This window comes from Ceratotherium simum, chromosome 30 (genome assembly GCF_057802395.1).
Source record: "Ceratotherium simum simum isolate JZ-2026a chromosome 30, ASM5780239v1, whole genome shotgun sequence".
Taxonomy (NCBI): domain Eukaryota; kingdom Metazoa; phylum Chordata; class Mammalia; order Perissodactyla; family Rhinocerotidae; genus Ceratotherium; species Ceratotherium simum.
The window spans coordinates 15,758,251-15,771,057 of record NC_141929.1 but is presented as its reverse complement, the minus strand read 5'-3'; the positions used below and the strand labels follow the sequence as shown (position 1 = coordinate 15,771,057).

General features: G+C 36.8%; 1 protein-coding gene across 4 annotated transcripts in view; it reads left to right on the top strand.

The window, feature by feature from the left end:
- The window catches only part of PKD1L3 (polycystin 1 like 3, transient receptor potential channel interacting), a 357,135-nt gene that overhangs the window by 282,973 nt on the left and 61,355 nt on the right, over nt 1-12,807 (top strand). For 3 of the 4 annotated variants that reach the window (XM_087420005.1, XM_087420006.1, XM_087420007.1), the window contains exons 2-3: nt 7,210-7,326; nt 11,621-11,670. In XM_087420005.1, the coding sequence (XP_087276131.1) occupies nt 7,210-7,326; nt 11,621-11,670 (167 nt within the window). Of the gene's footprint in view, nt 1-1,531; nt 1,827-2,482; nt 2,606-7,209; nt 7,327-11,620; nt 11,671-12,807 lie in introns of those variants that run through there. The other variant, XM_087420008.1, reaches the window with a different exon arrangement.

The following is a 12,807-nucleotide window of genomic DNA, read 5'->3' as shown; positions in this document are numbered from 1 at the left end:
TCATTTGACTACTGCAGTGTTTTTCTTAACAAGGATGTATTTGATACCGGCTCAAGACAGTGTTGACATAAGGGAAGCCATATTGTAGAAAAGAAAACTCTATTGTAACTTTGACCTCTGACAAACTAACCCAGCTGGATATGCACCCTCCAGGAGATCTAACTGCTCTGTAGATTTTACGACCCCTGCTTGTGCACGTACCTCCCAGCTGTGATAAGATGATAACTGCTTTTTTGAGTTCCTTAGGAACGTGATGACCCCCAAACAGAGAACCTATGCTGATAGCCATCATCAGTGAAAACTGAAAGATCTGGTGTGGCACTCCCAGTCTGTAACACCAGAAGGTCAACATTCCTAACCCCCTCCCCGATAACACAATGGCCTATATAACTACTGTAAGATTTCATGCCTCCTTAAGATGGTTTTTTTGCACATGAGTTGGCCATCTTCCCTCTTGCTAGCAAGCTGTAATAATAAAGTCCTTTTTCTCCTACCACCTTTCCTCTTGACTATTGGCATGTCTTGGGGCAAGCAGAAGGCCCCACGTTGGGCGGTAACATATTCTTGGGGTCTACACTGCAGATAATTTTTTATTTCGGTGTCCACTTCCATAATGATTTTAAAAAGTAATGTAAGCATTATTTGGACCATTTGGATAACCAACTGAACCCTGAAACCTGCCAAGCGATTTCAATGCCCACATTTATTTGTATTTATGATCACATAAAAAGAAAGAAAACTAGCTAAAATACATAAATGATGGATGGGCTACAGGTGAAGACCAAATGACATGCTGTATGAACAAAGGTTTTTCAGCAAGTTAAATAAAAAAAAGCGGTGAGAGAGGTGATTCTCTCCTACAGCAGGAAGTAGCATGCATGACAAATTAAAAAGATCCTGTGCGGTTGTAGGCCAGAACCATGTGTATCTGACAAGTGGCTATTTAGTTCAGCAAAATTCTAATTTCATTGGTTTTTGGTTTTGTTTGTATTTAATTTGTATTCATTCTTTCATCAAATATTTATTCTTTGGCTTTTATTATTATATAAGAGATTTACGATAGAGTTTATGCCTAGTTTCATGTGTGAATGTTTAAGAAACAGAATACAATAATTTAAATCCATCCTAGGGGTCTGCAAGAATGGTTTTATTTAAAAAAAAATACATTTCTCAATTTTTAGCAACACTCACTTAGATATTCATCATCCTCTACCTGCCTTACAGGTTAGACTTAGCAAATAAAGATCTATTATAAAGCTACAGGCATAGCTGGTGTGTAGACACAGATGGTGGTGCCCCAGCTCTAAAGGCCCATTGCTTTATTGATCTTTGCTATTTGTTTTCAGCTTATAGGAACTCCACCTGGGTGCTTAAAACAAAACAAAACAAAACCTTTTGTCTCCTTGACAAATTATTCCCAGTTCCTAAAAGATTAATACTAATAAATAACACAAATGCACCAAGAATATATTTAAAGGACCAGGCAGCTGCTGAGCCCCCACACTTTTCAAGCTCACAGTTCACAGAGAAAATGTTCTTCCAAAGAAGAACCTGGCTGTGGTTATACATTAGAACAAGTATCCTTCTAGGAAGTGAGCTCAAGAGCCCAGAGCAACATGGGAAACAAAACTGTTATCACCTTATCAGGTTTCACTGCAGCATTAAGGAAGCAGAAAATTACTGTCGTGCTCAAGGAGGACACCTGGCTTACCCGTGGAACCAGGAGGTTCAAGATCTCATCCAGCGCTTTCTGGAACAAGGGAAGAAGTGGTGGATTGGGCAAAATTTAACGCCGCTAGGAAAACATAAAGAAAAACACAACCCAGGTAAAGCTCTGAGGTTTAGTGCGTGTGAAGGAAACTTCCTTACTTTTATTCGGGGACAGGAGAAAGAAAAAAGTTTAACTCTTTCTCCTTTGTATACAGAAAAATCAGTCACTTTACTTCATTCCCATCATTCCACTGGAATATTTCCACTTTTGTACTGCAGCCTCTGATTTGTCTGTGTAGCAAAGACGATGAGATTTTTCTCAGAGCCTATCAAAAGTTAATTTACCGAATACTTCACTAAAAGTATTATGCAAGATTCTGAAGTGGGAAACCTTTTATGGTCACTTTTTTCCTGGTAAGTCTCTCTTCATCATTCTTGGCTCCAAGCTTCCTAATGTAAAAACTAGGAGAGAAATTATTTGCCTATTGTCTTTGTTACATAGATATTTTCAGAATTATACACCATAATCTTGTGGTCTTAGAGAAAAATCCAAGGTGTTATATCATCATCGTCATCTTCATTGAAGTCTAGGTAAATGAAAGCCAAGCCTTATGATAAAGAGCACACAATATGAAAAAATAAACTATAATATGTGGGGGGAAATCCTAAATTTTCATCTATCAACAGCTAGCAAAATTTTGTTTTCATAGTTACTTTAAAAAAATGTTTGACTTTTGAGTAGGAGGCTCATCTGGGTCTGATCTCCCTTCAGCAGGTGTCACAGCCCACCAGGCCACAGAGCCCGCCAGCTGCACTTACGTGTCCAAAAACTCCCATCAGATCTCATCCAAAGTGGACTTATGCTCACAGAGGCATTATTTCATTTGCCAGGCTGGTAAGTGATTAAGCTACATCCTGCCAAAGACCCAACTTTTAGAAACTGATTCTAAATAAGGAGAGCACGTGAGAGTATTAAGAGTCTATGAGTGATAGACCATAGGGTGGATATAGGGATTTTTATCTTCCTGATATTGATTAGAGTAAGAAACTGTGTTCCCTCGCAGAGACTTCCTTACTCATCCCACACTGGTAGTTGGGAAGAGTTGTGCCTTGATGTTCCCTTCATTTCTTGACTTGGGCAGAGTGTGGGAGAAAGTGTATTGGTAAGCTCCATTGTCCACATATACAACCCTAATCCATTCAGTCCTTGGGCTTTAGAAGGAGGAATAAGAAGCAAAGGAAGAAAAGAGAATATAGTGTAGGAAAATGAGATGAAAGGTGAGAAGGTTGTTATCAGTTAGAGGTTTGCTTCCTCAGAAGTAGGGGATCAGAATTGAGGTGTGCGCACGTGTGTGTGTGTGTGTGTGTGTGTGTGTAGTTGAGTGTTTTTTTTTTTAAATAAGCAATGTTTTTCGTAGTGGTGATTATATAAAGCATTTATTCTTAGCTCAGTGAATTCTCAGAGACCTTATGATGTCTCAGACAGTCTAGGGAAAAATTTTGTTTCATTTTTTAAAAAATCACAAATGCATTCTTATTAAAATGTGAAGCATCTATAGGTGCTTTATAAAACAGAATACCTTGTGATATTTCTCTATTACAAGAAAAGAAAAAGATTACCTTCCTCAAATACAGGGTATTGAAAGGACGTATTATTTCAAGGTAATGAATTTCTAACTTCAAATCTCTCATTCTTCACCCTTTCAAGCTCTCTGTGATATTTTTGTCCTATCTTGCCATATAGCGTGCTATTGGTAATGAGGCCAAAGTTGTGTGCCTCATCTCTGCACAAGTCAAGTGGTCATGTGTTTCATTCTCACAAACTGCATCCGTAATAGTGGCCAGACATCTTACAATTGTGAACTACTTTTCGTCATCATGAGAGGTTCTTCAGCCCAACCCATCTCCAGGACAGCAACCCCAACTACAGCTTAAATGATGATGATTAACTATCCATTTTCACTCTCCAGGAGTTGAGTTCTTAGATGTTCTCAACTACTCTTGGTTTTGGAGTGAAAATTCATTTCCTGATATTATCATTCATGTACAGCCATGAACCGCATAATGATGTTGTGGTCAATGACGGACCACATATATGATGGTGGTCTCATAAGTACCATATAACCTAGGTGTGTAGTAGGCTATACCATCTAGGTTTGTGTAAGTTCACGCTATGATGTTCACACAACAACGAAATCGCCTGATGACGCATTTCTCAGAACGTTATCCCAGTCGTTAAGCGACACGTGACTGTACTTGCAAGAGATTACTGCTATGGAATATAGAATGTCTGTGCAGAAGATAATCATGGACAAAAATTAATTAATTCAATTAATCTAAGCCAGTTTTGCAAATTCTGAGCCTATATTTCCATAATGAGAGGAAGTACGTTACTGCAGTTAAGAGCTTGTGCTCATAGTCAGACTTCCTGAGTTCATACCTTGATTCCATGACTTTCCAGTGGTGACAACTGGGCAAGCAACTTACCCTCTGTGCAGCCCAGTTTCCTTCAAAGGATTGTTATGAGGATTAAGTAAGATAATACAGGTAAAGTATTAGAACAATGCCTGGCATAATATTGTAATTATTACTGTTAATATTATATTATTGTGCAATTTCTATTTTTTGTACTAAGTTTATTTTCTGCTTCTAGATAGCTTCACATTCATGTCAAAGGTGAAAACACTTTTGGAGATCCGATATTGCTAGTTATCTTTAAAACTAAAGTATTGGCACAATGTAATTGCTTAGAAGTATTCAGAAATAACTTTTATTATCATTGTGTTTATACATTTTATTATGAACTTAAGAAATGCCTCTTCCAAAATAACATGTTGGTGGGAGAAGTATTTGTAAATTTGTTCCTTAGCATTCAAAAGAGAAGTCTAGTGCATCACATTATCATACAGTATTACTGAGGGTGCAGATTAACTTCATCTTACTGGAATAAACTCATGATTTTCCTTCATTTATTAAAAAAGTCAACAAAAACACTGAAAAATTAAGCTCACATATCAAAGTATTCCTTTCTAAGAGATTTTTATTTTCAGAACATTGGAATAAGAAGTAACAGTTTGTGTTAAAAGTGCTATTGTAATAGGGTTGACATTCAGTTTGTGTGTACCGAGACAGCCATACTGGTTGTGAAAGCTTTGGAATACTTCCATGCCATTGGCAAAGTAAAATAATATTATAAACTCATTACTTCAAAATAATTATCATAGGATGACACAGCAACCATTGATAAATGGAGTTCTGTCCTAGCGGCACCTGAAAAATATTTGTAGCTCTATCTGCCATCTTGGCTGAGATCACAGTGTTGCACATCCTTTGAAACATTCTTGTGCTTTAGCAGAATCATCAGTTTATCATTATCCTCAAATTACATACAGTTACAATCGTCATCCATAGGAAGAAAAATAAACCTTGACCTAGGTCTCACAGCTTATAAGAAATTAACTCAAAATAGACCACAGACTATGTAAATTTTAAACCTACGAAAAAGGAGAAAAAAACAGGAGAAAATCTTTGGGACTTAGGAGTAGGCAAAGAGTTTTTAGTCTTGACACCAAAAGCACAGTCTATAAAAGGGATAATTGATAAATTAGACTTCATCAAAATTTTAAAAGCTTTTGCTCTGAGAAGGACCCTATTAAGAAGAGGAAAGATAAACCACAGACTGGGAGGAAATATTTGCAAACCACACATCAGACAAAGGATTTGTATCCAGACTATATAAGGAACTCTCAAAACTCAGCAGTAAAAAACAGACAACATAATTTGAAAATGAACAAAAGACATGAAGAGGCATGTCACTGAAGAGGATATACAGAGGGCAAATGAGCCCATGCAAAAATGTTCAACAGCTTTAGCCATTAGGGAAATGCAAATGAAAACCACAATTTTCATTTGGGAGCTATCACTACCCACCTGTCAGAATGGCCAAAAAAAAAAAGTAGTGACAACACCAAATTCTGGTGAGGATGCAGAGAAACTAGATCACTCCTATATTGTTGGCGGGAATGTAAAATGGCACAGCCACTCTGGGAAACAGTTTGGCAGTTTCTTAAAATGCTAGACATACAACCCAGCAACTGTACTCCTGGGCATTTTTTGCAAAGAAATGAAAACCTATGTTCACACAAAAACGTGTACATGAATGCTTACAGCAGCTTCCTTCATACTCTCTGTGTACTGCAAGGGGGTTATCTCTATAATACATTTTTTTAGTGGGAAAAAAGCAAGCTGCAGAACAATGTATATAGTATGCTACTTTAATCTACGAAAGGGGGTAATGTGAATATATATGCATATATATGTACATATATATAACATAATAGAAAAACAAACAAAAACTAATAAAAATGATTATCTATGGGGAAAGGAAGGAATAAGGTGGAAAGAACAAAGATCGAATTTAGACCTTTCCAAGTGTACCTTGTTTAACAGTTAGGACATTGGAACTCTATAAATATTTTACATAATAAGAAAACAAACTTAAATCAAAAGGAAAAAATGCAATCCCTAGAAGTAAGGAAAAAGGGAGAGAGCGGGAGAGGAATTAGACGTAGCAAGTTTAGACAATTTTTTAAAGGAATTTTGCTCAGGAGCAGGAATGAACTGGAGCAATAGTTCATGAGGCAATGTAAGTTGGTGGGGTTTTTTTTCTTAAGATGGAAAAAGCCTGCTGGAAGGGTGTCTTTGATCTGAGCCAGTGCGCAGCTAGAGGGATTCGCTGTGGGTGGGAGCACGGAGAGCTAGTAGTAACAGGAGAGAGGGTGGTTTCTGTGTGTACAGATGCTGGTAGGTGGCAGATGTGGTGGCAGGAGTCTGTGGAAAGAACTCTTTTAATTGCTTGCATTTTCTCCTTGAGGTAGAGAGCAAGGTTATCACCTGAGCTGAAAATGAGGATCAGGGAGACTCCTAGTTGTTGGAGGAAGTGGAAAGGTCTTCTAGGAGAGCAGAAGAGTGAATAGATGAGGGGAATACAGTCTTTTTGCCAGGTGGCTCGAAGGCAGGCCACTCGAGGTTGGTGATCCTGCATTTGACCTGAGATATGGTCAGTGAGGTTGTAGGCTTTTCTCTAGCCGTGTTCACCACCATGTGTGAGAAACAGCAAAGTACACAGGAGGCACGCTCAAGAATGTTACTGCCCACCTTCTGAACTCTTATCTCTACCAATAAGAATTATAGAACACAAAGGAGAGTGTTATACTTAGAATATAATTTCTTAAAATGAACTTAATTCTCTGTCTTAGTGTTGACCCAACCGGTGGACCTAATTTTGAGATGTTGGAGAGTGTAAGGTGACATGACTATGCTCAGAGCACAAGAGCTACTTCAGAATTCCTATGTTATTGTTCTTAAAAAAAAAGAACTGGATAGTAATCTTTAATTTGTGTTTTCTTGATTCTCACATCTGTGCTTGTAATGCTTATTTATAGACTTAAATCTAGAGCTATATCCTATAAATTAACTTTTACCCTGGCCTCCAAATAGATGCCCTTTCGGACCAAGATGCCAGTTATGAAAGAAATGGAATTAATTCTCATTTACTTTGGAGACCCAAGAAGACAAAAGCAGAAATGGCAATAACGAGAGACAAAATGACCTCAGGTACTGTGTAGCGAAATCAATTCCTGCCTTAATGGGTACATGTACTGAATTAATGCTGAAATGTGTCGTGATAACATGCACCTGATACATATTCGTTGCATTCTATTGTGTCTGATCTTAATATTGCAATCTTTGCTTTCAGTTTATATATACTTGTTTTCTTGATATATCCTTGGCCATCTTCTTTTCACATATGCCCAAATAAAAGATAAGGATTTTTTTCCCATAAAAATTTCCATCAAAAAAGAAAGTCGTCTTGACAAAGTCCTTGCAGAGTCTTTCAAATTGTGCTGTTGTCTCTCTTTTTTTTTTTTTTTTTTTTTTTTTTTTTTTAAAGATTTTATTTATTTATTTTTTCCCCCCAAAGCCCCAGTAGATAGTTGTGTGTCGTAGCTGCACATCCTTCTAGTTGCTGTATGTGGGACGCGGCCTCAGCATGGCCGGAGAAGCAGCGCGTCGGTGCGAGCCCGGGATCCGAACCCGGGTCGCCAGCAGTGGAGCGCGCTCACTTAACCACCAAGCCACGGGGCCGGCCCTCTTTTTTTTTTTTTAATTTTGAAAAATAAATACTATTTGGGGAAGGTGCATTAGCCCTAAATGACCTCAATCAATATCAGTGATGGACGATTACTATAGAGATCACCTGACAGAATGGGTGGAAAAAGAGACAAATTTAAAGTGGATCTAGTGATTGTTCTTAACGGTATGACCTCATAACTTCAAGTTTTAGATGTCCTTGTCAACAAACTCTTTAGGTATCCCTTAAAAGAGCAATTTAGAAAGTGTTATTGTTGTAGAGACATGAATATATATCTAAATGTAAAACTCAACTTTTCTGAATGCTTTGTAAATGGGTACTTGTGAGTTGGGGAAAAAATGTTTAGTGATTGCACTGGATGGAAGTAAAGATGACGTATTTGGGAAAACTGTTAAAAAAAATTCCAAAAGTTGTTCTGATTATAATGAAAGCGGTAATGTCGAAGATGCATTTGAAAAGTCTGAATAAAGCTATATCACGAAATGTGAGTTTCATGAGAGCAATGCTTCTAAATTAATATACTACTTTATGTAATGTGATTTTAAATATGCCTTTGTAAAACTAAATTACTAAATTAAATAAGTAGACATTTGACTGTTTCACCAATATCCTTCAAGTTTATATAGTTGTTTTGCCCCAAAAATAACTTTTTAAAAATCTCCTACCTGAGAAACAGAGGAGATTGCCTTATTTGGGGAGTTGCCTTATATTTATGTATGTATGGTCCTTTAAAAATTTTATGTCACTTTGTTTTAAGTGTGTCCTATTAAATTTCATGTAAATAGATCTATGAATTTTACACATAGAATTTTTTTATAGTAGAGTTTACATTTAATTTTATTTTAATAACATCACTTCTTGCTTGTTCTATGCTTTCTGGTTCTAATGCTTGCTTGCTACTTTGTTCTGTCTTTTGTTGAAATTTTCCTCTTCAATATTCTTGTTTTAATTGTTAACCCTCAAGGAGTTGTTCTTTTTAATAACACATTCTTATACCTATGTTTTTTCTGATTGTCTGGCTCAGCAATGAAACAGTCTCTTTTGAAACCCCCTCATCTGGTTATAAGAGTATACAGCACATCTTAGTTTCTCCCCTCCTCACTGTTACTCCCTAGATTTTGTTAGTATATTCTGTGGGTTTTATTCAAGTTATTGTTATATTAAATTATTTTTTATATTATACAACTTCTCTTAAGAAGACTTTTTAAAAACTTTTATCAAAACCACATTTCCAACAACTTAGAACTTAGATCTATTTTAACTCGTTTCATATTTATCACTAGTCATTTTATACCCTAATTTTACTTTTCTTGAGTTCTTAATTTTGTCTCCTCTCTATTCCAATTGTCTTTTCAATAAAGATCTATTGTTGGAAATATTTTGGGAACTCGTGTATAGTCAAGAGATCTTTCTTGTCCTTTCCCAATAAGCCATACTTTAGCAGGGTATACAAGTTAAAACAAAAGCCAAAATGGTAGCTTAAATAAATCAAGAGTTCATTTCTCTTTCACATGACAGTCTAAGGAGGCAGCCCAGGGCTGATAGGATGGCTCCCTGTTTCATGAGACCCAAGCTTGCTCTTCCTTGTTCTGCCATCATCAACTTGTAACTTCCATTTCATGGTCTATAAAAGCTCCTGCATCCATGTTCAAATTCCAGCAAGTGGGATGGGAAGAAGGGAAAGTGGGGGACCTGATCCTTTCTTTTTAAGAGCACAGCCTGGAAATTGCGCCTATTACTTCTTATCATATCGCGTTGGTCAGGACCTGATCACATGGCCACACAGGTGCGTGCAAGGAAGGCTGGGAAATGTAGTCCTTGGCTGGGCTACCATGTTCCCATAGAAGAAAGGGAGGACACAGTGGGGAATAATCAACAGTCTCTGCAATGAAAGGGCTATATTTCCTTCGTCACAGTCTTCCCTTCAAAACCCTGTAGACATCGTTTCCTTGTCTTTTGGCATTTAATGCTATAGTGGAAAAAACTAAGGTTAGCCTTTTTTTTTTAAATAGGTAGCTTTTTTCCCCCTATCAGATTGCATGTAGAATTTTTAAATCCTTGTAGTACAGAAATTTTCTTAGCATGTATATAGGTTACTTTTCACTGATTTTGCCTTGAATGTGATGTTATACATACACATCTTTCTTGGCTAATCCAAGTTTTATTCTATTCTACCTATTTATCAGTTCTATTTCATTTGTTCTCGTTTTGTCCTTAAGAAATACCAGTTATCTATGTGCTGTATTGTAGATTTCTGTCCTTCATATATTTCCTGTCATTCTTTCAAATGAAAAGAATGGTCTCATATTTATCACTATCTCTGTTGCATTCTAGGAGAACTCCTCACATTTACCCTCCATATCACTGATTTGATTTTTCTGCATCAGTACTATTCTGTATTATTCCAGTGTGGATTTTAATTTTTCTGTAGCATTTTAGTTTCCTTGAAATCCTCTCATATCATTTATTTCTCTTTTAATATATCTCATTCTTGTGCATTTTAGCTTCAGTTGGTTTATCTTAAGGTTTTCTGTTCCTATTAAGGATGTTAAATATCTTTCTGAAATATTTTTCTGGATTTTTCTGTTGATAATTTTCAGAGATATACTTTCCCCTGAGTCCTCTGGATTCAATTCCCAGGTTCTAGAGTGCTATTCATAGGCTTCCTTTTATTGTTTTTTTCCTTATCTTTTAAGGCAAGCTCTGTCCAAACATGTTTGTCAGTAGACCAAGAAATTGGATCACCCTTAATTCAGCTGACTATGAGCTTTTCTAGTGGTCATAACCCCTTTTCAGAGCCACAGTTGAAGTGCAGGGTCAGTTCCCTGTTCCCAGCAGGCTGTTGACCTAATGAAATGGCTTTAATTTTCACATCATTAAATATTATTATACCCATTCTACAGATGAGAAAACTAAGAAGTTAACTCATTTGCTCAAAGCTTCATAGTTGCCGTAATAAAAGGCAAACCAGCTCTGGAATGCAGGCTTTCTAACTCAAAATCCAGTTTCTTTCTTCTACCCTCCATCCTGTTTGCCTTGATAGAAAGACATAGCATCTGATCAGAAAGACATCTCAGAACTCTTTCCTCTCCCAGCAGTAGTAGCTGCAATGATTTTGTTGCTAAATGTACTTACTAGTCCGATGAACAGCAGAGGGAACGTTACAAGATAGAAAGGGCAAAGTAGGCATGCTATTGCTAGGTAAATTGTAATGGGTCTGGACTTTCATGCCTTGAAAGAAGTCAACCTAAGTTAATAGCAAATAGGCATGTTAACACACTGATGTTCTCTTCAGATTATGGTTTTCTTACTAGAAAATGCGGGAAGAGAATGAAAGCAATAATGGTGATCTGGTAAAATGTTGTAAATGATCACTTTCCAAAAGTCTATCAGAAATATGCCCCAATTTATTAATAAAGAGCTCCTCTTCTTGGCAAAATTATGAGGCATATATTTCTGCAGTAATGTTTATATGTCAGCAAATTTATGATTGATTTGATTTAGTATTTGTTTTTATACAGAGGGTCTTTGAAGAGTAAGCAAATGGATTAGACATTAGTGATTTGTAATGCTTCAGCCCCAGAATTCTAGCTTGTCTCCAGATCTATCAACAGTGGAGCAGGATCGCTTTGATTTCCTATGTAAAATGATTTGCGTTGTTTTTAGCCAAGAATAAGACATCCTCAGATAAAATAGAAAGAAATATTTCTATCCTAGGCTTTGACTTGAACCTAATCTACTTTCTTTTTTCTATAGCAGCCACTAATTGTTCATCTATGTGTCACCAACCTGCTCGTCCTAATCCGGTAAGTACTACCCTTCACAACACGCATCTTGGCAGATTGTTCTCTTTGTCATTCCTGGTGGGTCCTGCCAGAACTCTCCTCTGTCTCGCTGAGTGCTCTACATATAGTTTTCTAATAAGGAAAGGAAAGTACTTAAGTGCAGGAAAGAATCATATTTAATGGATGCTTTATTTTTTTATTTTATTTTATTATTATTATTATTTTTTTTTTTTGGTGAGAAAGATCGGCCCTGAGCTAACACCTGTTGCCAATCCTCCTTTTTTTGCTTGAGGAAGATGGGCCCTGAGCTACATCTGTAGCAGTCTTCCCTGTTTTGTATGTGGGGTACTGCCACAGCATGGCTTGACGAGTGGTGTAGGTCCACACCCAGGATCTGAACCCACAAACCTGGGCCGCTAAAGTGGAGCGTGCCAAACTCAACCACTACGCCACCAGACAGACCCCTAAGGGATGCTTTATTAAAGAATTTTTTAAAGCCGATCTTTGGCTTTCATGTTGGTATAATTATCATTTGTTGGTTGGTTGGTTGTTTATTCCCTATTTCATTCCAAAAAGGACTTGTGGCATCTTGCAAAAATATATGCAGTGCAATAAAATTTTTTTTTTAATTTTTAAAGGAAAAATAAATCTGAGTGAAAGGAAAATAAAGGTAGAAACTTTGCATAATCTATAAAATTTTACCTTCAAGAGATTTCTCAGCCTTATGCCTTTGTGTCCCACGTAGAAACCTTTCAGTGGATGTCTAAATAGAGATTTACATTTATTTGATTCATTGTAAAAAAAAATAATAAGTGTTTCTAGCAGCATAAAAGAGAACAGGGATGAAGTAAAAATCCCTTAAGTCAGTACAGTCAGCCCCCCGTATCCGTGGGTTCGGTTCTATGTTCACAGATTCAACCAACTGTGATGGAAAGGCCTGAGATGGTTGTGTCTATACCGAACATGTAGACTTTTTTCCATGTCACTTTTCCCTAAACAATACAGCATAACAACTATTTACATAGCATTTACACTGCATTAGGTATTATAAGTAATCTAGAGATGATTTAAAGTATACGTGAGGATGTGCATAGGTTCTATGCAAATACTACTCTATTTTATGTAACAGACTTGAGCATCCGCAGATTTTGGTATCCC